The sequence below is a fragment of the Rhinichthys klamathensis genome, unplaced genomic scaffold, assembly GCF_029890125.1.
Source record: "Rhinichthys klamathensis goyatoka isolate OS25496 unplaced genomic scaffold, OSU_Roscu_1.1 h1tg000569l_1, whole genome shotgun sequence".
Classification (NCBI taxonomy): Eukaryota; Metazoa; Chordata; class Actinopteri; order Cypriniformes; family Leuciscidae; genus Rhinichthys; species Rhinichthys klamathensis.
This window is the reverse complement of record NW_026607035.1, coordinates 441,034-468,853: the sequence shown is the minus strand read 5'-3', so window position 1 is coordinate 468,853 and position 27,820 is coordinate 441,034. Positions and strand designations below refer to the sequence as shown.

The window sequence follows — 27,820 nt, the reverse complement described above, 5'->3', positions numbered from 1 at the left end:
TGTCATTGCTGGGGTTGTGCTTATGTTTGAAGATGTGGTTGAGGTTCCCGTCAGCGTGGTAAGAGAGCTTGTAGTCAATGAGGGACTTTCGGTTGTAATGTTATCTGTGGTTCCTCCAGTCACTGTTGTCAAATTTGTGGCTGGAATAAATGATGTGATGCGTGAAAAGCTAGTTGTTGTGACAGTTGTGTTTGACGTCACTGTAGGGGATAAAAAATACAGAAAAGATTAAATCACATTAAATGTATTGTTATAACATGCATCATGTTAAAATATCCTAATTTAATAGATTAGATTTAATAATAGATTTTTTTAATGAAGGGCTACTCTTTATCTGTCTATATCTCTTTCTTTTTGTCTGCTCATTTTGCTGATTCATAAATTGGCTTTTGTTTTCTTCTAGACTAAAACATGTCCAGCAGGTTGACTGAGCTTTATTTGTATGGTTGTTTCAGTTAAACTATTGTGTTTACAAGTGATCACAGCCCATATTTTAAGTGACTCAGATACACTCCCATTACAGGAACAGAGAACAATATATCTGAGATGTTTCTCTTTACACTAGTAGAGACACGCAGACAAATGTAATCTGAACAAACTGCTGCTTATAGAGTAATATACAGCCTAAATACATTGACTGTGGCAAATATGTTAATATAAAGTGGGGTAAGTATGTTGTATTTCTAGGTCACTAATCAGATAACCAGATTTGTGACAGTGATCATGTACACACTATCATGCAGGATCACATGATCATCATCAGGTTTTACACAAACACTGTCATATAACTAATAATACACTTCTACAAAATTAGATAAATGCAACAAGTACTTTCACTAGCAGTCTTTTGGACCCCATATGTCCAGGTGCAGAATACAGGATATGAAGACCTCTGGATCTCCATTAGAAGTCACACAAGCCATTGTTTAATGTTACCACATTGCGCAAATAGACGTTTTACTTTCATCATCTACCTTTGTTCTATAAACTCAAATGCGGGGTAGTATTGTGGCATATTGGTGAGCAAACAGGAGGACAGTCCCTGAAATTAAGCAGAGCTGTATAATGATCACAGGTGTGTCTTATACAAGCACCAGACTTTACCTGGACGGCAAACCAGGAGCAGGACCAGGAAGAACACATAATCCAGATGACTCCATCTACTCAATCGTTTGCTCGCCATCCCTCTGAAATATACAGAAAGAAAACTTACCTGGCATCAGATGCAAAGAAATTACTCAAAAGAAACTAGTAATACAATTTTTTTTTAAAGCTGTAGTAAATGTCGAACTTTCAATTTTACGTTTATTTTGTAAATCCAACTGAATTTTCACAAACATTTGCTTAACCTTTTCCTTGTTTGTCTAGAACTTTCAAAGTTAAATCAATAGTGGGAGTACAGTTAAATAAAACTGACCAGATCTAATGTACAGTAAAGAAAAGTGAATGTTATCAGTGATTAGGCATTGGGAGGAAATAATTGATGAATATTGATGAATAGCTAAATCAATAACTTTTTCTTCTTTTTTTGGCGCAGTGTTTAAATCTCACTGTAATAAGTTCTAAATAATGCTAAATATTTTTTAAATTCATAATTTAAATGTATATCATTCTTAAATGAAAGAAAATGTATTACACGTCTTTATATTTTCAAATATTCAAAATTATTATTTAAATAAATAATTTTCAAATTATTTAATATTTAAAAATGTAATTAGGGCCCGAGCACCGATGGTGAGAGGACCCTATTGGAATTGCTCAGTTTATTTATTTCTGTGATGTTAAAGCTGATTTCTTTTATTATTATTAGTATCGTCAATATTGGATGCAGTTGTGTTGCTTAATAGTTTTGTTGAAAATCTTTTTTGTAAGAATCTTAAATAGATCATTAGAATGTTCAAAAGAACAGCTTTTATTTTAAATAGAAATATTTTGTAACATTATAAATGTCTTTACTTATGATTAATTTAATTTGTCCTTACTGAATAAAATTATTAATTTCTTTCAAAAAAGTAGTGTATATTAAATAGCATATATAAGGTATTCTATATTTGACAGTATTTTATGTTATGCTGTTGTTTTTAATATGGATTCTTTTGATTATGAAACTACTTAATTCAACTTCTTATCAACAATGATATACAATATACAACAGTAATATACAATTTATTCATAAAACAATTTATTTATAATTAATAACAAAATCACAAATATACGACATCTTTAATTAACAATACAAAATAGTAAATAGTAAACTCATGTAAATAACATACAACAGTCTATAAAACATTACCAAACCAACAAAATAAACTTTGTAGTCAGAACCTTTTTTTTAGCACATGACTATATTTTAATCATAAAATGAAGACAAAATATTTGATTTATTCATTCACAATTAAAATAAATTAATTTATTCATCACATACCTTCCGGACAGTTGTGTAGACAACCTGCTGTGCTTCAAATCATGATCCCCACAGACACACCAAACCATGGATATTCTTCACTCACACAGAAATGTTTCTCTGTTGACAACCTGACAGCCTGTTTCCCCACAGACTATCTGGAATCAGCCTGCTAAAATGTGTCCTTTCAGACTTCAGAAAAATGTAAAACAGACAAAAGCCTCTAAGTAACTACAAACACGGTCAGGTTTGGCTGTCTTGTGAAGTGTATCAGTGAAGTGTATCAGTGAACACTTAGTTATGTGCACCACCCACCTGAACCTAAACTTCAACACACACCCTCCCTTCAAAGCACATAGTGCACTTGCCCTCTAGCAAAGCTACATATTAACTGTATTTTAAATACACATATATATATAATAATAATCATATTTTTCATTATGTACACATTTATTTAATTCATATTTCAAGCATAATGGCTTAATTTAGTTGTCAACTGAGAAAATGGCTTATTCATTAACCCTATTTTAAGAGACAATGTTTTTTTCAGAATGTAAAAATATATATATATATATTTAAATGGTTATCTTTTGGTGATACTGTGGTTTCATTTATCTGTTGTAAATCAGCTCCATTGACTAACAGGTATGGCTGCTTTTAACAGCCAGAGCTTTTATTTCAGTGGAATAACCGCTTTGAGTTTTACAAAAGTTGTTCCACCCATACTTGCATCATAGTAGTGTGTTTTCAAACAAAGTAGGTGGGGTTTGCATCTGGCCTCTCCTTCTCATGCTTTGTTTTCAGCTGTTTACCTGTTAATTTGTCTCCATGATAAGAGCCAGATTTAGGCCTAATCTGTGTCTGTTTTATATCTATTTCTTTTGTAACCATTTTTCAGTAATTTCTCTCTATTGTTATTATATTTATACACTCGCTTATTACACCGTGATAAAAAATTGTGACGAAATGGAACACTACGCAATGCCACAATATTAGGAAGTCCATATTAGAGACCAATAAAAGACTCAGGAAGCATTAGTCAACAACACATTAATTTGTTCCCCACCCAGCAGATTTACAGAGTAATTCATGTACATACAATTTTATTGAATATGCAAATAACTTGTCTAATCTGTGTGAAAATAAACAATATTAATTACCACTGATTCATAATTTGACACACACAAGCACACCATATAGGCCTACTATTAAAAGTGGCCACTGAAAATATTAGCCTACCTTTTTAAATTTGACTCACAGTTATTATTGTGGCTCTGTTCTAATCTAAGTAATATGTGTATGACACTACACGAGGCTGAAATATAGTTGGCACTAAACTGCGCAAAAGCTGCGCATTTTGATCCCCTTGATTAACCTTTCCTCTAGCGCGGAAGTTGCTGTTCGAGTGCAGCAAAAACACGAAAAGGGTCCGCTCCCCTACTGTCTATGTCCGCTCCACGTAAATAATTATTCTTTAAGAGTGTATTGTAAATTGTGCACATTCTGCGACCTGAAAATGCATAACACTTTGAAAACCTGGAAGCAGACGTTTGCGGGTTTTGCACCGGATTCAGAGTTAACATTTGGGATAGTATTTGTGATTGTGCTGTCATGTGTTTTTAGCTTCATACCATATTACTTTGATCTCTCGGAGCACTTTTTCAGTCTGGAGTCCAGTGCTGTCATCAGCGGCCATGGTAAGAGTTGTTTACCATTTATACTTACAAGTACTATAAGTTACTTACAATTCATGTTTATAATGAATGTGTCAATCACGTTATGTTTGGCAGACGTACCTTAAACAACTCAAAATGAGAGTTTTGTGGTGTTTCGTCCATGTCTGCTACCTCTGGTGCCAAGTATATGCTAGTGTACTTCTAAACTTTGACAAAATTCCCTTTTAGTACATTTAAAATATAGTCTTTCTTCAGGGAAACTGACCATAAATATTGTTGACAGATTTTTGTCTAATAAAAAGTGCTAGAATGAGAATGCCCTGCCCACTAATACCACTCACAAGTAACTAGCAAGTAGAATGTTCTATGACTGAAACTTGTTATTGGCTATTTAAACAAAGGAAGACGAGTTCTTTAGTTATGCCCCGCCCCCTTTCACGTATGTTAGCCAATCAGAAAATCTGCATTGGGTCTCGGGCCATAGATATGTATGTCTCGGGCAGCATCGACAAATGTCGTGAATTTGGGGGTGGGGATAGCTGAATGATGGGGGAGTGCTTGCTGCATAAATCCTTTACAGCAATTTTTAAACTGTTGAAAGAGATTCATTTAGTTTATTATTATTCAAACAACGCAACTATTCATAAGCAAATCAACTGCTGTGTTTTACTAGTGTGCAACATACTGGTTCCAGAAGTACAGATCCTGTTAATTTTCCATTAGGGAATAGATCGTTTTAATGATAACTTATAAACCATTAAAGACAGGGCTACTGTGAGCTACACGGTTGTTAATTGATGGGATATGCTTTTTCTGAAGCCTTCAGCCTGCATTATTTAAAATAATCACATTTACACAATAATCACACAGAGCTTCAGATATAAATATGTAAATCCATTTACTGCATTAGCACCATATATATATATATATATATATATATATATATATATAATACAAATATATAATATTTTTAATATATATATATATATATATATATATATATATATATATATACACCTTGTGTTGCTTAATTTTTGTCCCCTTTCTTCACAGTGTACAAACTCTTCACCTATTTCCTATACCACAAGAATATGATACATTTCTTCCTGGGTGCCATCCTGATGGTGTTTCCCTGCAGTGGGCTGGAAAGAGGAATTGGAACTGTCAGATTCCTGTACCGGTCACTGCTGCTGTCGTCCATCAGTGGACTCTTCCATGTGTTGCTGGAGTCACTGCTGTTCTCCCCGTCCAGTAGGAGCTCAGTAAATGGGTTCACCCCATTAGCTCTCTCTGTCCTGGGAATGATAACCATCAGTTCCTCCATGCAGAAGGCATATATTATGGGCGTCAATGTGCCTACTGCATCTCTACCCTGGATTATTCTAATAATTATCACTCTGTTCTTTCCAAACACTGCCTTTATTTGTAACGTCCTGGCCATCATCACCGGAATTTTATGTATCCTTAATTCTTAAATCCATGTAATACTTAAGACTTTTTGTTTCAAAATACAGACCTGGATTTTAAAGCTGACAATCCTATGATGTAGTTAAATCAGTGTAGAGTCGTGGATTTCTAGTCTATTCCTTAACTTAGTACTTTCAGATGGAATGGGATGGTTTTCATTGTTGGAGATGTCAGAATCTAGAGCTTCCGTCTTGGATAAGAAGTTCCCTTTTCGCTTGCTAAAGCGGATACCTGGTGTCCAGTTCATCCCTGCATCGGCCGAAGAACGCAAAAAGCCACTTGACTTCACGTGAGTGATCACTGAAACCTATAGTATAATAATTAACAAAGAATAAAATAAACACAGGACATGGGTCTTATAAGTTGTAGTACATAGGTCCCTTCTAGTCCTTAAAGAGTCTTACATTTTAGCAGTTTTAGCAAATATAATGTCATTAAAAAGTCTTAACAAAGGTCTTAATGATCATTTTAAAAAGACGGAAATTTGTGGAGGGAAAAAACGGAATCAGAAAACATCCTAATGTGATAATTAAACTTTAATCAAGAGCGCTGCATGTTTCAGAGTAAAAACAGTAAATATGTGCCACTGTTGAATGTTCTACAGGCTTGTAGTTTCAGCAGTTATAACAAATGATTGCATATTGATGATGAATTATGACATTATGACATGCATATTTTATCTTCCTCATCTTTTGGAACAAGCAACTGGAAGTAGTGAAACAGTGTATTTCGGGCTTGTTTGAAATAAAAAATCCCATATTATGCATAATTTATTAATATGATGTCCTTGTTGAATGTGCCACAGCTTGTTTAATCAAGTCAAATTATCTAAGATACATTATTTTGAGATTGTATGGGTTTATTCTGTATGGACATACAGAACATTCATTTTATCTTTGCAGGTTTTAAGAAAAGGTCTTAAAGTTGATTTTAAAACACTGCAGATACCCTGGTACATGGGTAACTGTGCTTATTTATAATCTTTGTAATTCCAGAGACATTCCACCAGGGTCATACCCAGTCCAGGCGTACGCCCCAGTAAATGCAGTCAATGGTCCAGCTACAGGAAGCCTGCCCAACACATTCGATGGTTGGCCCGTTTCACTGTACCCTCAACAGCAGTTCACATTGCCTTCCCCTCACACTGGAGTCGGCACTGGTCACAATCACGGACATGGTCACGGTCATAGTCACGGACATCACCATGGGCACAGCCATCACACCGGCAGCCCGTGGATGCCAGTGTCCCCATACGCTCAGCATCAGTTCAGGCCTCCGTTTAATATAGCAGAGCAGTGTTTCAGTGAACTACCTCAGCCAGGAGTGCCGTTTACACCTCAGGTCTCGCAGTCTGAGTCTGGAGTGCCTGGATTTCCCACAAATCCTCTTGGAACTTCTGTCTCATTCTCATCCTAGGGTTTTGATGCCTTAGCTGTAGGTTTCTTCTTTAGATACCTCATGTCTTGTTCCCAGAACTCAGATGCCTCCATCTTTAATACCTGGGTGATGTTTAACTTGTTCTTTATTTTATACAGTTGCCGTTTTGATACAGAACATTTTTATCTTTTTGTACTTTAAAGAATTAAATGAGTAAAACCTGTACATATATATATATATATTGTTTTCGTTTTGCATAAATTCTTTGTGCTTTTTTTATACTGCAGTAATTATTTTTAAGCACATTCAAACAAACAAATTTTTAGGCCAGCCAGTGTTTGTGCATATTATATTTATTTTCAAACATTGCATTATTAAAATCACAATGCTGCACAAAACATATTTGATATCACAATGACAATTCACTTCCCAAGCAAGTTTTATTAAGGTTTATAATTAAACAAACGCAAGCTTGTCATTTAAAAACAAAAAACCATAATGCTTGACCTTTTTTTGCAATTGCAGCTTTGGCTCACCAGGGGGATGAATTGAGTCCATAACCATTTGTAGAAATCTGTGGTAAACTCGTACCGAAAAGGAGAACATTTTTGAAAATGAGAGAAGAACCTACATTTCTTTTCATAAATGCATCTGTTACATATATTTAATATATTCCTCCAGATTAAAACTTGACCAGTTTGCTTAAAACTGTTAGACAACATTAAAAATTGACTAACAGCATGTAACACTTCACCCAATAATGGAGGTCATGTTGATTGCATAATTGCTCATTCATTGCTACTCAAAGCTAGTGTGAAATAATGCATAGAATTAAGATGAGTGGCAGAACATTTTGACAGCACAAAAAATTATAATTAATGAATGCCACAATATCAAAAAAGCACGATTGACATAAAATGGTAAACACATTGTAGTATGTTTTGATTAACAATGTCACAAAAACAAAATCTAAAGTTTTACAGTACGTCACAAAGTGATATTTGCAGTCTTTTCACAGAGAGATAAAATAATCAGTATGACAGAATACATGAACATTCTTAATAAGGCCTCACTCAAAAAAGAAGCAAAGGAATAATTTGCATCCATGACCTACATTTGCGTATACATCAACATCCAATACCGCGGTTCGCTTAGGGTTCAAATTCAGTTTCCTGTTACAGTAGGTTCAATATCATAAACTCATCTAAAGGAAGAATGTTAAACTTTTGTGTAATGTTGGAGCGCTCTGATCTCGGCCATGTGCATTATGTTAGTTAATCAAAACTATTGTATAACTGAGACAAACAACCTGACAGCAATACATCAGTCCAGGCAAATTGGATGTTTTAGCTCTTGCTTTTGAAGAAATTATCATCTGAGGTAAAGTGGCTTAGCTCCAAACATCTGGAGTTATCAGTAAGCTTAGCTCCAAACGTCCTGAGAGTAACGGCCCTTGGTCATCAGCTTCTTGAAATAGTCCACAGCTTGAGTGTGTGTCAGGCCGCCCATCTCCTCTGCAATCTCATAGAAGGCTGCATGAACATCCCGAGCCATGTTACGTGCATCTCTGCAAGGACACATATTCACATTAAATATGCATGTAATTATGACGTTGGAAAGAGATGCAGTATTATATTGAAGAATGGCACTATTTACCACTTTATGCTAGCAAAATGATATAATTATATGGTAACACTATAATTATTTCAAGCTGTTTATAGTTCCACTTCAATCCTGCCAGTTAACAACTAGTACGGACTGTTCTCATAAGAATGTTATTCATCTATTCAACATGTGGTAGCAGAAACTTCTGGTTCTTACCCACAAACATAGATATGGGCATTATTTGAATGAATGAGCTTCCACAACTGCTCCTTGTTTTTCTTCAGAAGATGTTGCACATAGATCTGCAAAAACAGGATAGTCCACAGAATTACTTATCAGAATAATAGTTTTGAAGAAACTGAAAACTACTGTAAGATGCTGTATCCACAACAAAGACCTGTCATGTTTAAGAAGATTAATAAGTGGGAAAAAAAGAAAACTAATATGTAGTACACCTTTAAATGCAAATAAATCTAGAATACAGCTTCCATTTAAAACGGAAGCTGGACACCTCCATCTTTGATATTACGTTGGTCACTGTCGCTTATGGTTACTGGTAAGAGAATACAGGCTTGACTCCCGCTGCACGTTCAAACAGACAGTATTTGAGACGCAGACGCTACTGTAAGTTTCTGTTTGAATGGGACATTTCGAGACTCACACCTGTAAGTAAATATGGTGGTCAATCCCAAAAACTGACAGTGTGAATGTAGACTTAGATCAGATTTGCGGTCATCTATCGCTCACTTAAAAGGCTACGTTCGCACAGTCAGTTTTTGGGATTGGCAACCGCATTTACTTACAGGTGTGCAGCACAGAGTATCTCTCTCACACTGTATGACGTGACAAACACCTAGTTTTCTGTTCACACAGGAGGGATTTTCCAAGAATGCAGTTGTGAGTCCTGTTGTTTTTGTTGTTAAAATTTACTCCAGTTGTCACTCCCGTAAATAACTGAACTGTGTGTGAATGTAACCGTGTTAAAGGGGTGGTATGATGCCCTTATCACAAGATGTAAAATAAGTATTTGATGTCCCCAGAGTGTGTATATGAAGTTTTAGCTCAAAATACCTATTTAGATATTTTTATATAGCATGTTAAAATTGTCACTTTTTGAACTGTTTTTTTAGACAATAGTATAGAATTTTAACTTCAGACGCTTGTGGCGGCCATAACATGGCAATAACTTATCGCTATTAGCAGGATTTTAATTTCAGCATATCCATGTCACTCACCTTGTGCTCCTGGTCTCTGGAAAAAGCAACGTTAAGTTGTGTCAGCACACCCGCCCTCTCAAAATCCTCCAGTTCCTGCTGATACAGGAAGTCCTCGTTCCTATGGCGACACCCAAAGTAAAGTATCGTCTCACCAACATCCTTCCCTGCAACAGAGAGCAAAAACTGAGTGAGATACCTTTGCTTTATTATGGTACACATGTTGTGTCAAAGCAAGTTTCAAGCCACACCTTGATCCTTCTGCCATGCTCTCTCCTGGATGAAGCCCATGAAGGGGGCGATGCCAGTTCCAGGCCCGATCATGATTACAGGATTACTGGCTTTGAAAGGCAGGCGGAACTGGGATCTCCTAACATACATGGGAACGGTGGGCTTGTGACCGTTATCGGTCACATCTTTGTTCTTGAGCCAGTTAGTGGCCACACCTTTGAAGACTCTTCCTGTCTTGGTGGTGTACTCTATCACTACAGCACAGATGTGGATAGAGTTTGAATGGACCTGAAAATAGAATGAACAAAGTTAGAGCCAAACTCAAATTTTTCTAATTCAAGGTATAATATCGAAAAACTGCGGATTTGACCTTGCCGGAGGAGGCGATGGAGTAGTATCGAGCCTGAAGTCGAGGCAGCAGCTCACACAGGTGATCTATAGGAGGGTTCAGGGAAGGGAGATCCTCTAGAATAGCCAGTATGTTCCTCTCCGAATCCACAACCCAACTCTGGTAGAGAGCCTAAAATGAGCAATCAGATGGTGAAAAAAATCTCGTGAGGGCTTTTCACACTGTTCTTAACCCTGGGTTATCATCGGTTTAAACCTCGTTTTTAACCCCGGGTAAAAGAACATTTCGTACTTGTAATTTAAAAGCGGGGTTAGCATCGCTTTTAATCAGGGAACCCTCTGGAGCATTCGCTGTGTTAACCCTGCAATGCGGCACCATACGTTAACAGTGGTAAACGTGGTGTTAAAATGTTAGGACTAAATGCTTAGCAACAGATATCCAATCATGTGCCTCATATTTACAGAAACACCGCACGTTGTATAAACAGTAGTTTCAGCGTTTGATGGAAAAAAGGTACAGTGCAGTACAGGTAATAGTACAGTCAGCAGTGTACAATATGAGGATCCACAATGCTAGAGCTTTTATATATTAAACAGTATATATATATATTAATTCGTTTACCTGGGGTTTAACTATTTCAAATGTGAAAATGTTTATGAAAATATTTTACTATAGACATTACAGCAGTGATTATGACATGATCCAAACCTTTCCTTCAGAGGAGGCAGACGCCATCTTGCGCATGTTCTCTTGTTCTTGGGGATCGGAGGCGTACTGCGCCAGCTCATACAGCACATTTGTACGGGGCATGTTATTGATGTCAAGGTAATGGGTCAGCGCCGTGCGGTATGTGGTTGGACAGGGGAACGGATGCTTTTTATTGGACTCCTCTGCAGAATTGAAACATTATTAGAAACAATTGCATGTTATAAATTGCATGACTACATAACAGAGAATAAAATAAATAAAATAATATCTATCTATCATACATGCCATCTCATATGCTGATTATTTAATATTTAATCAATTTCAGATATTAGTATATACCATCCAGATTTTTGAGAGAGATTACAGTATCGAGATCCACTCCAAGTCTTTCTCCTAGTCTGTTGACCACCGACGTATCATTTGTGGGGTAAACAGCAACATGGTCTCCAGAATCATATCTGCCCGGTTTGGTAAACAATTTATTAATATGTGGACATACAAAAAAAAAGAAAACACAAACACTGTACACTGCATCAGTACATACTCAATAGTGAACAACATACTATGTACAGTCTGCATGCAAACTTTCTTTTGAATGTTCTACAAAACAGTGTATTGCAAGACAGTATTGCTATTTGTAGAAGTGATTTCAAACTGTTTTATTTTCATTTTAAAATGCTCTAATATTGTAGAGATATTGTTCAGATTGTTGAAATCAATATCATATCATGTATGAATATGAGTGTGAATCTCATGAACACTATCAAGAATATGGGTTATATATTTCACCCCTTAATCAAAATAAAAAAGAAGACATATTTAATATAAAGTATAATTAAATATTTGTAATTAATAAAATTAATAAAACTGTATGTATATTATATGGAATGGAATATAAAAATAAATGATAAAAAATTAAAAATAATGGTAACTCTTTACAATAAGATTTAATTAGTTAACATGAACTAATGAACTGCACTTCTACAGCAATTTTTAATCTTAGTTAATGTTCATTTCAACATTTACTAATACATTCTTAAAATCAAAAGTTGTATTTGTTAACATTGGTTAATACAATGTGAAGTAACATGAACAAACAATGAATAGCTGTATTTTTTATTGACTGACATTAACAAAGACTAACAAACACAATAACAAATGTATTGTTCATGGTTAGTTCATGTTAGTTAACACATTAACTAATGTTAACAAGTGAAATCTTATTGTAAAGTGTTATTTTCTTTACACATATTATGTGACCCTGGACCACAAAACCAGGGTAAATTTTCACGAAAAAGCTGAATAAATAATCTTTCCATAATGATGTATGGTTTGTTAGGATAGGACAATATTTTATTTGGCCGAGATACAACTATTTGAAAATCTGGAATCTGAGGGTGCAAAAAAATCGAAACATTGAGAAAATCACCTTTGAAGTTTTCCATTTATGTTCGCGAATGTGAAGCATTCACTCACAAAAATAAATGTTTTATATATTTACGGTAGGACATTTACAAAATATCTTCATGGAGCATGATCTTTACTTAATATCCTAATGATTTTTGGCACAAAAGAAAAATCGATAATTTTGACCCATACAATGTATTGTTGGCTATTGCCACAAATATACCCGTGCTACTTGTGACTGGTTTTGTGATCCAGGGTCACATATAATTATGTAATATATCTTTTTTGCTTTTGGGGTGATATGTGACCTGGAAATGTCTTCATGAGTCAGTTATTACATGTACCTGATTTTAGAGTCAGTGAGATCTAACTCGACGTGCATCAGATGACGGTTTCCTCCTTTGTTCAGCTTACGATTAACATTCACAGGTGCAAGGAAAGGATTCTTTGAATCAAACGGTCTACACAGATCAAAATGAATAATGCAATCAGATAAAAAAGCTTTTCAAATTTCAGCATATCAATTCAAAGTCCTAGAAATTTGTTATTCACAAAACAGTACACAAACAGGAGGTAATTTTACAGACTAATCTACAGTAGAAGAATTAAAATGAATCTCTGATCAAGGATGAACAGCGGATCTCTTAAAATGCCTGATCTGTCAACCGATCGCTTAGTTGAAAGGGTTGAACTCACGGTTTCTGTGTCTGAAAGCTGTTGAGCCTCCCCATCTCTCCGGCGTACACTTGATTCATATTGATGTCATTATGAACCACCAGTTCAAACTGGCGAATGCTGAAAGAACATAAAAAGAATTGGAGATTTCATCCCAGCCTGCTTTTAAAGCATTCAAAACACCTATGATGTTTAATAAGATGCAAAAACCTATTCAAAGCAGGACAGGGAAGGATTTTGTAATGGAAGCACATGATAAATGGATTTGGTCCCTCTAATATGGAGATGAGACACTGAATGTGTTGTTTGGCCACAAAATACCCATCAAATAAACATGTTTGAACTAGATAATCTGATACAGCTGGTCTGTTCTTTCAAATTCTACCATACATTGCCTACCAATACAAGAATACATTCTGTTGAAAAATGGTGATCAAAGTAGAAGACCAGCACATTCAGTTTAAAAAAAATAAAAAATAATAATACCTGCTGTCTTCTCCCGTGGGCTCCACACCGAAGAACTCACATACCGCAGGCCAGAACTGTTCCTTCCAAGAGATAAAATCCTCCTCCAAGCTTCAAAAACGATTTAGGATTAAATAATCAGGACAGGCAATGAAAATAACTTAAAACCAGACAAAATGGGTTTATCCTTTTTATCTGTTTCAATCCAGAGTTTTTATTCACTCACTTGCTGTCGTCATCTCCGAGGCCCAGGTCAAAGACCCTTTTCCCACCAAGTTCAGCAAGCCTCTTGTCTGTATACTTGCCCGTGGCGTTGTAGTGCTCATATGTTTTATTACCTAACCCAAACACCTAAAAAACAAAAAAAGGCAAAAGTCATTCAGTCTCTGCAAGCAGACGATAAGAAACAGAACACAAAGAAATAATCAAAACATGCAAAACTTTAAAGGCTAAGCATCAATTAAACTAATTTTGTTTCTTGATCTTGAAATAAAAGTTTAATCCTCTATCAAGTTGTACTTAAACATTCACAACTTCCTCTCCAGTTTAAAAAGATCTCTTACTGAAACTGATGCTGCATCGCAATTCGCATACTATCCGTCCTAAATAGTATTCGAAAATAGAATTAGTGTGTCCCAAATCATAGTATGTGTAAATGAGTGTTCCAAAGATACCCGGATGGTCTACTATATCCGGTCAGAATCCGAAGTGCAGATCGATGCGCACTCTAACGGCTGATATTGCCCACAACCCATCGCGCGTTGGACGAGGATTCGATTAGAACTACGAACACGAGTGAAAAGTGTTAAAAAAAATACAGACATGGAGGACGCGCGAGTCCGTCGGTTGTGTAGAGAGGTTTAGATAAAAGGGGTTTGAGTGATTACTTATCAGTATCTAACCTGACGAAAATGTATTTATTCAATGTTGTCCACATTATATTGCATCTGCAGCAGCATTGTGATCTTATGTAAAGATACGTCTAGCCATTAACTTTTAAATGCATCGTTACATTCAAACTGCAAACACATGAAGAGAGTCTCCGCACGAAAGACCCACGACTGGCAGGTGAACATGCTACAACATTTTTCTCTGAAACGGTAAGAAATTAAATTAGATTGAATGGAGGATTTTAACTGTGACGAGATGATTGACAGGGCAGTTTACGGTGACAGGATGATTGACAGGGCAGTTTACGGTGACAGGATGATTGACATGGCAGTTTACGGTGACAGGATGATTGACAGGGCAGTTTATGGTGACAGGATGATTGACAGGGCAGTTTACGGTGACAGGATGATTGACAGGGCAGTTTACGGTGACAGGATGCACGCGACAGAGCTGTCCGTTAAAGATGACGAAGTAGTATGTCCCAAAGCTTGCCTACTCTTTTGCTACACAATCAAAAGTATGTACTTTTTCTTCACAAAAAGAGTGCATACTTTTAGGGCGTAGTATAAGTAGGCGAATTGGGACGCAGCATGAGATACAACAAAAATGACTTAAAAATATAAGTGGCATATATACTCACCAGCCACTTTATTAGGTACACCTGTTCAACTGCTCGTTAACAGCAACCAATCACATGACAGCAACTCAATTCATTTAGACCATGAAGAGATGGTCAAGACGACCTGCTGAAGTTCAAACTGATCAGAGTATGGAAGAAAAGTGATTTAAGTGACTTTGAACATGGCATGGTTGTTGGTGCCAGACGGACTGATCTACTGGGATTTTAACGCACAACCATTTCTAGGGTTTACAGAGAATGGTCAGAAAGAGAAAATATCCAGTGAGCGGCAGTGGGGTATACTTTCTGCACACACCTTGGGCTCCTTAGTACCTATTGAGCATCGTTTAAACGCCACAGTCTACCTGAGTATAGAGTGGTACAGGTATGACATCACTTTGTAAGCCAAAACGTGGAAGCGAGTTAGCATTTTAGCATTCTGGTTCCATCGTCCCGAAGTCAATGGTTTTTTTGAATGGGGTTTTGGTTAAATGGCTGAAATAAGGTCTGTGGTGAACACAAGCTCAAGACACTTTCACGTTTTATTCTGTGACAAAATACATCGGTAGTACCGCACTCATGACTTTTTTTAAGCTGTCACGTGTCTTTAAAAAGGTGGTTGCTAACAAGTGGCTAAATGGGACTATAGAGGCTGTCGGAAAGATTAAGGTTTCAAAATTCATAAAAGTTGTGTTCATCTGTGAAAATGGTCTTGATGGACAAAATGTGTAAGTATCATAATACTTGCGATAATCCAAAAGCCTATGAAAAAATCCTATTGGTTTTTTGTCGAGGGAACCAGTGTGATGCTAACTGCCGGTTGGCCTAGAAAGTGACGTCATACCTGCACGACTCTATAGTTGCTGACCACCATGTCCATCCCCGATGGCTTCTTCCAGCAGGATAACGTGCCATGTCACAAAGCTCAAATCATCTCAAACTGTTTTCTTGAACAAGACAGAGTTCACTACACTCAAATGAGCTTCACAGTAACCAGATCTCAATCCAATAGAGCACCTTTGGGATGTGGTGGAACAGGAGATTCGCATCATGAATTTGCAGCCGACAAATCTGTGGCAACTGCATGATGCTATCATGTCAATATGGACCAAAATCAAAGAATGTTTCCAGCACCTTGTTGAATCTATGCCATGAAGAATTAAAGCAGTTCTGAAGGCAAAAGGGGGTCCAAACCGGTACTAGCAAGGTGTACCTAATAAAGTGGCCGGTGAGTTTATATTTATGATTAAAACTGATTTCAATACATTTAACTGAAATGCAAAAGAATTTAAATATCGCATGCTCCTTATAACTTCCTCTACCTATCTAGCCCGTCCCCGCAGTCTTGTAGCACTGTAGACGCACTGCAGTGATGTTTGTTTCCAACCACATGTTTTATCACGCTGTCCCACTACAACCACATAAAAGAATCTGAGAACTCCAGGCTGAAACCACAAGGCTTGCATCCAGAATACAGGTCCAACTCAAGCGGAGCCTGTCTCCAGAATCAAAGGAACAGAAGATCCAATGATCCAGTTCCATCTGAAATAGTCCTGCTAAGAGAGAGGTTCCGCTGGGATGGAGCTCTAGCTTTGTTTGGCTAGGCCAGATGTTTCCATTTGGTGAGGGAGAACTGATGAGAATTCCATGGGCCCCTTAACTATGGGACAGCCTCGGGCGCAGGCTAGTTAAGAACTTCACTGACTGCTCAGGAAATAGGTACCACTCCATAAAAAGGGCAGGAATGTTGGAGGGTGCCCATAGATGGAAGGCTGTCCTATGCAATCTCTTGAGCTCAGGTTATTAACCTAAGAAAGAGACACATTGGCTTCCTATGCACTATTCTGATGTTGGTTTATTACTCACAGCAAAATTGACCCCCTCTAGATCGTCATCAGTCCCTTGCATCCAATCATAGAACTCCTGAGCGTTGTCTGTGGGGTCTCCCTCTCCATAGGTTGCCATGCAGAACACAGCCATGGAATTAGGAATCTCTTTCAGTCTAGACAGCTCGGACTGTGAATGGGAGATAATGACTAAAGTCAAAAGAGTTGAAAAAGTATAGAAGCGTTCTGATCTTGATTGATTGATTTCATTAGTCTTTATCAAACAGGCAACAATAATGACCAAAAGTACCATGTCATACTCCTCTGGGTCAGTGGCCATCCCTTTCATGCCATAGCGATGGGCATCTTTTGCCAGTCTGTTAGCAAATTCCTCAGCAGTCCCCGTTTGGGATCCGTAAAACACCACAACGTTTCGGTTCTAGAATGGGAAGTTACAGAGATATAGAAATCAAACATAATGAACTTTCTTTCATTGTTCAAGAAAGGTCATTTTTAACCAATTATTTAAACTCTTTAGAACTGGACTAGATTTCTATGGTGGAAATCTCACCGTTTTCTTCATTTTCTCAATAAAGCTGGTTTCACGTATTTGTGGCGTTCTATGAAAAGAAATAGGAAGAGAGAGAGAGAAAGAAAGAACACACATGTGAAAAGGCTGTAAAGCATGCCAGACCAATTCTTTTGGTAATGAATAGGGGATTGAGCCTTTCATTTCTTGGCTTTTTCCCACATAGGAGAACTTCCTGAAGTTCACACCCCTCTGAGAGCACCACAGTATTAGAACACGTCTGCTTTCAGTCATTGTTCAACTAATGAAAACCACAAACTTTTATGCAAATTCAATGATGAAAAACAGAAGGTAGAGCACAAAGTGAAAAAAAATCATTGTTTGATACAATTATCCTACGATTTCTGCTATTTTTAAAATGCCATTTATTTGTTAAAAAAAGTTTTTTTTTTATTTCTTAAATAAAAATAAGAAAACAATTTTCTAAATAAAATTAATATATGAGCACAATATATTTTTATACATTTTATAAATATTTTTTACTCTTAAGAATTTTCTTCAAACACATGTTGTTCTTTTGAAATTTCTATTGTTTCTACTGTTTTCAACATTTATAAGAAATGTTTCTTGAGCACCAAATCAGCATATTAGAATGATTTCTGAAGGATCATGTGACACTGAAGACAACTGACAAACAACTGAAAAAATTCAGCTTCGCCATCACAGGAATAAATTACATTTTAAAATCTTGTTTCACAATATTACTGTTTCAACTATAATTTTGATCAACTAAATGCAGCCTTGTTTTTTTTTTTAACATCTTACTGACCCCAAACTTTTGAACAGTATTGTCCATTCATTCAAGTGAACAAGTCAACTACTATAACTATCAAATTACTAAACAACCATCATTGCACTGGCAAGAAATCACAGTGCAAATCAATGGAGTCCTCCCCTATACTTCTCTATAATTCCACATTAAAGAAACAATTTAGTCATTCTCATTCAGAATCCATGCAGCATTCCACCAGATTAGAACCTCTTTTTGCCATTGCACACCACTGATACAACAACTTTGTGGCAGTGTCGAAAGACTAAACAATTAATTCAGGTGGACAAAACAAAACTATAAGCAATCATTAGGGGCGAAAGCAATTCCACAAAATCATAAATGGCACCCAAAATATCCATCACAACAGATTCAGAAGAAACAGAGAAAATTAAACATCCGTTTTGTCCCGGACTAACCTCTCTGCGGCGGCCAGTCTGTCCTGAGGCAAAGAGAACATGCATCCCATGACTGGGGAAAAGACGCTGTCCTTAAGAGTTCTGCATACAGAGCACTTTCCTCTCTAAAAGGGTTGCATCAAGAGCTCAGACAGCCTAAGAAAGTCTGTAAAAGTTAATTAGGAGGATCTGTAGGAAACACATAGATCTTCAGCGTAGGGAAAGGGGGCGTGAGGCAGGCAGGGGTCTGACACAGGCTCTTGTACGCGCTCATTCTCTGTCTCTCTCTCTCACGCCATCTGGCCAGAGCACAGCGTTGCAAAGCAACATGAATATATAACATTTCCCATGGATCTCTACTGCACAATGCTGTTAGTGAACCCCCTTAACCTTAAACACTCATAGACAATAGACATGCATAAAATCTTGAATGTTCCTGCCAATGCAAACACAAGGAGTTCATTCCCTCTCTTTCCCAGCCTAATAAAATACAAACGAGCACTAAAACAAAAGCCAATATAAATTTCTAGATTACATTTTTTGTAAAAAAAAAAGAAAAAAAAAAAAAGAACAACTAAAGGAACAAGAGTAGTGGAGTGATTCAAGATGGCCTAAACTGGCAGCAATCCGTCAACACAAGTAATGTGAACCAGGAAGCAGAGAGAATTGAATGTGGTTATCCTTTCCTGCTCTCTAAACATCTCTTCCTGACACTATAGTTCTTTAGTTACACATCATTTCCTACTGCATTCTTTTTCTACTCTTTATGTATTGCTGCTGTTCTTGTTTTAGCAATGACAATGAATAAATGGTGATAAGTGATTTATGTATACAAGGAAAGACCACGTACACTACCGTTCGAAGGTTTGTCCAAAACATTAAAACAGACCACTTTTGAAAAAAGTCTCTTCACCAAGGCTGCATTTATTTGATCAAAAATACAGTAAAACAGTCATAAACAGTGTGAAATAGTTTTTCAATTATTACAACTGTTTTCTATAAAATGCTATTTATTCCTGTGATGGCAAAGCTGAGTTTTCAGCGGCCATTACTCGAATCTTCAGTGTCACATGATCCTTCAGAAATCTGTACTAGTATACCTCAAAGCTTGAGTCATCAGGGCTTTCATTGTTTACAAAGGTGAATAGGTCACAAGTTTAACATACAACACTACAATTGACTAGCAAGGATTATGGGGAGCATTCAGGAACAATAACATCCTGTGACTCCATCTGAACAAACAGTGCTCATTTTCAACCTCATATATAATACCACCATCTATGTTTATTACACAGCTCAGTTCAATGTTTGATATGTTAACCACGGCACTGATGCTTCTGTTCAGCATTGTGAAAACCAAACAGGAAATTAATTTACCAACTTGACGCATCTATGAAAATTCGTAAACAAAGTAGTCTAGCTGTTGACACATAACCAGGGTGTATATGAACTGTGTCTCAGTTGCTACAGACCATAACGCTGAGATAGAATGTAACGCACGCACATACTCTGGGTCCCATGATGTCAACACTTTGCAATGCTGGAACCCATGACCGACTGAACCACAAAGTGCTTTAGGAATGAGACATGGTGCAGAAACGATGCTTTGTTCAAACAAGGCCAAAGGTTTACAGGGAGAAGAACTATAAACTGGCCGTCCAACAAAAATATTAGCATAAATTTGAGTCCCATAACACAGTTCCAGCCATGGACTGTAAAGCAAAAGCTAATTTTGTTCCTTTATCGTTTGCATTTATACTTTTGTGGGGTGGAACACAGATATTGTGCTTGTGTTTCACAAAACATGGCTCTGACCAACATTTCAGCCATGCAGAAAAATTTGTGTGGGAGTAATTTCCCCCTCTTGAGGACAAATGAAGGGGAGAGGGGGTTAAAATCAGACACTTACACAGCAATGAATGGCCTCATCTCCGGAACAGGCTCTGGTTGTCTTCGGAAGAAGAACCAGTAGATAAGCAATCCTGCGATTAGAGAGAAGAGGAAGATGTCCATAGAGCTGAGGAGAGGCTCCGGAGTCTGATCCTGATCGGAGAGCAGCTGGGATTCAGTGTCCTCCATTTTCACAATAATCAGAAAGCAGATATGTCTGCAAAAACAGATTGCTTTCATGACTTACTATTAGTTAATAATCGACTGAAGTAACTCTGAAAGTATTTACTGACTCTAAAAAACAACATCAAGACATATCACTTTACACAAAAACAGTCTTCACTTCACATACACAGATACATACATAAAACAGTCACTTACACTGTACATTCTATCTATCTATCTATCTATCTATCTATCTATCTATCTATCTAAATATATATACTCCTGGGCAAAAGAAAAAATGGGCTTAGCACAAAGTTTTAATTGTCTTAACCACAAATTATTGGTCAGGAAATTAGCTACGTTTAAGCAAATGGACTACTTAAAATGCCAATGCCGTCTCAGAAAAACATCAAAGACAGAACAAAGTTTTTGGCAGAATATGGGACGTTCTTCCAGTAAAAAGCTGACTGCAAGTAGGGGAAGGCTATTCCATGCTAAGTTACTTTATCTACAGTATTTGGCCAATTCTTGCCAATTTCCTGACAATATTTTTGTGATTAAAATGGTTAAGAAAATTATAAGACCACTAAATATTTTGCCAAATTTGGCTTGGCCCATTTAATTTTTGCCCAGGAGTGTGTATTTACAGTTTAGCAAAATAATAAATAAAATGATATATGAACTGATTATTTAAAATTCTTATTTGCATAGTTTGTGGCCATCTAGGTGCCATAATCTTTAATAAGTACTGTACGTTGTCAAAAACAATACCAATTGCGACTTTTTGTCATGTTGTGCCCTCTTTTGAAGACTCGGTGTAATTACATAATGATGAGCAGTTACAAAACACATTTTCCTTTGAAGCATTGTCTTAAATATCTAATAAATTTAAATTCGTCACCTCGTTTCCCTACAACTTTTATCGCTCAAGCTATAGCTATATATATATATATATATATATATATATATATATATATATATATATATATATATATATATATAAAATATATATATATATATATATATATATATATATATATATATATATATATATATATATATATATATATATATATATATATATATATAGTGTTACAAAACGCTTGTTTAACACGTCGTCTCTTAAAAGTAGAACTATAGTCCTAACGCGTTTTTTTGGACATTTAACATGGCGTTGTTTGAATACTTTGACGTAGCCTATATTAACATGGTAAATCATTTAGTATCACGTAGCAAAGTTACATTGTATATATAGCATATGACATTATCACTGTACCATGCTATTACCGCCATAGTACTTTTTGCACGGGCAGACGTATACACACAAAATGTTCACTTTTTGTTTATGACCTCAAAAACTGACTGACAATATATTAATTGGCAATAATATCATTATAATTCAACAGTTACACAACACTGAAAGACATACCTCCGGTTAGCTGGAGGAGCACGGCGCACAGCACAAGATACGTCACATTGAAACGCCGGCCGCCGGGTTGCCAGTCGCACGTTCAAATATCCCTCGCTCAAATTTCCCACGTTACTAACACGTAAACATTAGTCGTTTAACTTTGAACAGATTCTACATTTTTGCTTTGTTGTAATGTTCAATACGCGTTGGCATGTTCTTAAAAAAATCGTGTTATTCTGACTTATTTGTCCATTACGTCGTCGTCAGCATTGTTTTCCCACTCGCGAGAACTGAGGGCGCCTGTCTGTGAGCCTAATTATTCTGGGGTATTTGGCAAGCATAAAAGAGTTTAGTTTAAATAAGAAAATAAGATAATTTAAAGTTATGCAGTTATGCTCAATGAAGCGAATTCTTAACTGAAAAAATGAAAATTCTGTCAACATTTACTCACCCTCAAGTTGTTCCAAACCAGTATGAATTTCTTTCTTTTGCTAAACACAAAAGATAATATTTTAAAGAATATGGTTAACCAGACCGATGATATTGACTTCCATAGTATGGAAGAAAAAAATGGAATGGAAGTCAATGGGGCTCATCAACGGTTTGGTTACCACACCGACATTCAGCAGAAGAAATTCACAGGTTTGGAACAATTTGAGGGTGAGTAATGAGTATTATGAAAGTTCTGCTGAAAGCACTTAAGGGTATTTCCAATTCCTATTTCCGTTTGACAGGGCTTCCTCAATAAATTCTTGAAATATATAAAAAAAACAAATTGTTTTTTGGAAAAAAAATGTCCTAACATTGGGCTAATTGCACATACTTCTTACTTACACAAAGATGTTGACATAGTCCTATGATGGTAAAGTCATGTGTTGAGTGTGCGACAATGCCACTGAAAGCAAATGATTTCCATTTAAACGTCTGTCTTCCGAGTTCTCTTGAACAAACAATAACTTGCATTCTAATTAACTTTAAATATGGGCCAGAGATTTTTCAAAAATGAAAAAAAAAAAGCATGCACACTGTTATGATATTCTGATGTCATTACTTTTATTGACATATGGTGTGATAGAAATCGTCATTTTAGTTAAAAAAAATAATAAAAAAATAATAAATATTGATATTTTAGGTTAGAGGGAAAGACGTTTCATTCCTTATGCTTTCTGACACATTTTAAAAAATTGTCACTTAGCCATACTGAACCATGAACAGAAGAAACACTTCACTGTCTGACATTTAAATAACAGTGTCATAAAAAATATTGTACATTATTAACACAATAATTGCATTAACACTGACATTTAAAAAAAACATTCGTATAAAACGTAAATTGCTTTGATAAAGAGTTCCGTGCCTTTGTGCCAATCATTTATAAAGCTTTAGCTTTGTCCTGATCCATGTATTTGTGGTAAACAACACCAAGAGTAGTGAAGAAGTTTCCCATGAACAAAACAAGGAAAGTAGAGCCACACATGAGAACCTAAGAAGAAAAAGGAAATATTGCAAATACAATTTCAACGGAAACAAATGAACAAGTATATACATGAATGATAATGATATGCACATAGTGTAAACATTTTGAATTATTTTGAAACACTGACCTGCCACTCTTTACATTCTGGAAGCTGGGCCATTTGGAAGAGTGTAATTCCATTATAAAGCTGGAAGAACTGGATATAGATTAGATAATAAGACAGTTAGATCCACAGCATACTAACAATTACATCAGAACTTTTCTGAATACCCATGTTAATATTTTATGTCAGCAATAAGCAAACTTTTAAGCCATCTCTAAAGCTTTAAAAATGACATTGCCCTTTGTGCCACCAAAAAGAGTCTTTACCACAATGATGCCCATAAAACAGGAAGTGAGCTGTTTGCAAATACAAGAGGATTGCATTTATTGCAAAATAACCCAAGAATAACAAACGCAGTATAAAACTTACATGGCCCAAGAAAAGGAATGGCAGGAGAAAAGTCAGACCCCTGCACATCCAAGACTGAAACCCCTCTGATCATAAAGCACATGTCAAAACATCTGTTAATGGATACATCTGCAATATAATAAGGAAAACCGGATAAGAAAACTACCCACCAACTGTGAGGTCCATGTTATGTCTTTCTCCAAGAGCTCGAAGTCTATACAAGCAGCCACTCTGGTAGTAGTACTGGAGAAACTGAACAAAATCTGAATGGAAAACCAAACAAGATTAAGTAAAACAATGAATAAATCGTTATTACATAAAAGAGTTACTAAAACTATAAGACTGATCTTACTTATATACATGGAGTATGACAGGAACTGATTTCTGAAAATCTGGTATAGTTCACCATCAGGCCTGTGAGACACACATGAAGAGATTTATTTAATTTTAAGCATTTATTCAATATTCATTAATCTGATTAATCTAATACACATCACAATTCTATTGATTAAAGTACCAAAGTTTCAAAAGTGTAATGCTGTAATAATATCTCAGAGTCTACTAAGTGTGCTTCAAAACATTTAATTTTAAGTATTTACTCAAAGCACATTAATCTGATTTGTCTAATACAATAATATTTCAGAGTTAATGAGTGTACAAGGGTGTGTTCACACTTGTAGTTTCGTTCTCTTGGTTCTTTTGGTCCCGACCAAAACAGAAAATGATACATTTAGTCCTGGTTCACATCACCATTTTTAAGACTGAAACTAAAGACACACACACACAAAAAAAAGGCTTTTATGACTATAATTTGCAACGGAACTCACCAAACATCCAAAACAATGCTGTGTACTTGGCTCGTTGTATGTGCGTAAATATGATTGTATTTTTACTAGTTGAGAACTCATGGAGCTAAGAAAATGTGTAAAGGAGTCAAAGAGCACCAGGAATACACACAAACGAAGATCTGCTGCAAGGAGACAGAGTTTCTGACACCTGTACTGAACTGTAATGGTAAACGTAGCTCCTATGACAAAAAAAAAAACAAGCATGCTTGCTTGAGCATTTTTTCCTTATAAGGGTCGCATCTTGTGACATCATGTCCTGTTTTTGATTCATTTAGATGTCTTTGGTGCGTGATGCTTTTTTGGAAGTGGTCCGAGACCCACTATTTTAGGCGTTCACACTTATTCAAATGAGCCTCACTAACAGAGCAATCACACCAGAATTCGTTTTAATCGTACCAAACATGCCAAGTGTTAACAAGTCATTCATACCAGGTCAGCATTACTCCAGAGAGAAATGTTGAGACATAGTGTTGAAACACCCACCAGCCCTTGATCCTGAAACAAAGTTTTGAAACTTTACAGTATAGCCTGAAGGATTGAGGTAATATTTGGCAGGAAATAAGTATTACATAATCAAATGTTTATTCTCACTTTGAGCCGTTATTAATGAGGATGCTCTCTCTTATTGTTAATGTACAATAATACCACACCAGCAGGAAATTGAAGAGTGCATCTACAGCCCTATCAAAACACAAACTGATTATTTTACATGTATTAGTGAGACATGAAGCATAACATTTAATCCATGATAAAAAAAAAGGACAAAAATATGATATTTTATGAAATCCTTATATGATAACTTGTTCTCAACACCACTATTGTGAATAACAGTTCACACTTTTTCATATTTGGTGGCAACAAACATGTACCTGTAACTGACCAGAACCCGACAGGTGAATGAGAAGAACAAGAGCAGCACAGTCAAGTATAGTTTGAACTTCTCATACTCGTCTTTATAGGCAAACCTGTACAATGGAGAAAAACAAAACAAGTCTTCTCAAGCAGGCAGAGACAAATCACATGACTCATTAACATCATCACTGCACTTCATGACACCACAATGTGGTGTTAAAACACCATGGTTAGAATGTTTTAATAATAAATAGTATTCTGCTCAAGGTTCTGAAAACTTACTTGGCCTGCTTGTTAAGGAGTGTAACATTTACATTTCCAAGAACAAGACTGAGGTACAACCTGGAACAAGAACAGGGTAAAGTATTTCAGGTTAGCATACAGTAGGTATATGAAGAATCATTGTGCTTGAACAAGGTAGATTACAAGTCCACACACCACTATCCTCATTCAATTATTATTGAATTCTTTACCACACCTTTAGTCTACGGTCTTTATAGTGTCAACATTGTATTAGAAACGGGACAGGCAAATACAGAGTCGCATGACCTGCTTTGAATAGTAAATGCTGATAATGTGTATTTTAAGAGGGTGTGGCACTGATGATATCAAATGTCTCTCATTTGCATTACTCATTTTTCTTTGGCAGGAAGGCCTCCATCTCAAAAAAGACATTTGGTCTTTCCTTTATAGAATCTTGGATCTTGTCTATTTTATTTACATCTTCTGGATTCACTGTGGCTCTGCATCTATGAAAGAAAAAAAGTTTGAATATGTGGTACAGGTCAACAACAATAATTTTTTAACTGAAAAGTTCATAACTTATGACTAACTCGTCCAGGGATTCAGAGAGATCCTTTAACTTTTTCCTCTGCCGTACTATAGAAGAGGAACAGCTGTCCTGTAATTTTGAAACCTCCTCCAGCTTCTGTTTGTAAAGTCGATGCGTCTCCTGTGCAACACATATAGACATTAGAATTTTAGGTAACACTTTATTTTACAGTGCCCTTGTTACATGTACGTACAGTAATATGTGCATAACTGCATGCAACTAACCCTAAAACAAATGCTAATCCTATATTAAGGACATGTAGTTATTTATTATTACCCTGTACTTAAATGTTTGTATATTTACACTGTATATACTCTGTTTAATAAGCATTAAAGCATTATTTAATGGAAAAAAATCACCATCAGTGAGGACTTACCAATATTAGACAACTTTTGACCCTTAGAAATGTTTTGGTATGTATGAAACCATTATTAATCTTAAGCTAATATTTCTATGACTTGGCACATGTGATATTAAAAAAAAAATCAGTTTTTATGATACCATATGTTTTGTCACTTACCCATTCAACTTAGAAATATTTAATATAACACATAATAATACAATTATATATTTGTGAGAATCGGAGATACTATATCTTAGTAACAACAAATATCTGCTTTCTGATTTATGGTACCACTGTTGTACTGTTAAAAATGTAATTGCTAAGCAGCTAACGTTAGTCCTTGAAGCTGAAGCGTAGCTATTCAATCAGCATTGAATAGCGATATTTCAATAAATGTGGTAATAAGAAAAAATATGATGTAAATAAAATAGCGGTCGGAGTAGCACTGGAGAAAGAAAGACTCACCTGAACCTGGTGATAGTCTTTTTCCAGATCCTCCCATTCTTGTAAACATTCGGTCAAACCAGTCGGGTTAAACAGCATTTCCAGAGAGTGTATTTGGTTAAAGTAACGTTAGTATTCCCAGATATGAGTGAACAGATGAACAACGGTCTGTTCTACCGTTAACGTTAAATGAGCGTCTTGCTTGCTATCTTGAGTCTTGACAGACGTCTGTCATGTGAACGAGGCTTCACAACTCGCGTAGCCAATCAGAGACAGACTTCACGGCATACTGAAACGCCCCTCTATTAAACTGACCAATGAGAGCTTTTAAAACAAGACAAACACACCATTGAGAATGCGCAGTTAGCCCACTGGCTGACTTCCCACAGACGGTAGAGGGAGAGCATGCCAGCTGTGAATGACCAATGCTGTGGTCA

General features: G+C 36.2%; 3 protein-coding genes and 1 long non-coding RNA gene across 6 annotated transcripts; 1 reads left to right on the top strand and 3 right to left on the bottom strand.

Moving 5' to 3' along the window:
- Positions 1-153: 153 nt before the first annotated feature.
- LOC130074104 (uncharacterized) lies at positions 154-4,377 on the bottom strand. Its single transcript, XR_008804410.1, has 4 exons — positions 4,201-4,377; positions 2,426-2,596; positions 1,105-1,187; positions 154-200 (listed from the first exon to the last, which is right to left on the bottom strand). It is a non-coding gene; the product is annotated as an uncharacterized LOC130074104 (long non-coding RNA).
- Positions 3,793-7,155, top strand: rhbdd2 (rhomboid domain containing 2). Its single transcript, XM_056239627.1, has 4 exons — positions 3,793-4,101; positions 5,134-5,538; positions 5,686-5,836; positions 6,543-7,155. The coding sequence occupies exons 1-4, from the start codon at positions 3,921-3,923 to the stop codon at positions 6,961-6,963; spliced, it is 1,158 nt and encodes a 385-aa protein (XP_056095602.1). The 5' UTR covers positions 3,793-3,920; the 3' UTR covers positions 6,964-7,155.
- Positions 7,156-7,971: 816 nt separating this feature from the next.
- On the bottom strand, positions 7,972-27,581 carry tmem120aa (transmembrane protein 120Aa). Of its 2 annotated transcripts, XR_008804409.1 has the most exons (13): positions 27,405-27,581; positions 26,598-26,716; positions 26,397-26,513; positions 26,047-26,106; positions 25,782-25,877; positions 25,504-25,593; positions 25,342-25,407; positions 24,417-24,478; positions 24,235-24,327; positions 24,086-24,150; positions 23,741-23,809; positions 23,452-23,619; positions 7,972-7,981 (listed from the first exon to the last, which is right to left on the bottom strand). XR_008804409.1 is itself a non-coding variant. In XM_056239628.1 (12 exons), the coding sequence occupies exons 1-12, from the start codon at positions 27,480-27,482 to the stop codon at positions 23,509-23,511; spliced, it is 1,026 nt and encodes a 341-aa protein (XP_056095603.1). In that variant the 5' UTR covers positions 27,483-27,581; the 3' UTR covers positions 23,224-23,508. The 2 variants fall into 2 exon arrangements, 1 of the variants encoding a protein (XP_056095603.1); XM_056239628.1 differs by lacking the exon at positions 7,972-7,981 and having other exon boundaries at positions 23,224-23,619.
- On the bottom strand, positions 8,170-22,235 carry pora (P450 (cytochrome) oxidoreductase a). Of its 2 annotated transcripts, XM_056239625.1 has the most exons (16): positions 22,155-22,235; positions 20,580-20,777; positions 17,486-17,534; positions 17,225-17,353; positions 16,955-17,104; positions 13,805-13,929; positions 13,600-13,689; positions 13,135-13,233; positions 12,783-12,899; positions 11,371-11,489; positions 11,032-11,213; positions 10,345-10,494; positions 9,995-10,262; positions 9,765-9,910; positions 8,746-8,831; positions 8,170-8,491 (listed from the first exon to the last, which is right to left on the bottom strand). In XM_056239625.1, exons 2-16 carry the CDS (start codon positions 20,747-20,749, stop codon positions 8,347-8,349), a joined length of 2,025 nt encoding a protein of 674 aa, XP_056095600.1. In that variant the 5' UTR covers positions 20,750-20,777; positions 22,155-22,235; the 3' UTR covers positions 8,170-8,346. The 2 variants fall into 2 exon arrangements, with proteins under 2 accessions (XP_056095600.1, XP_056095601.1); XM_056239626.1 differs by lacking the exons at positions 20,580-20,777; positions 22,155-22,235 and adding an exon at positions 18,692-18,891.
- Positions 27,582-27,820: the final 239 nt, after the last annotated feature.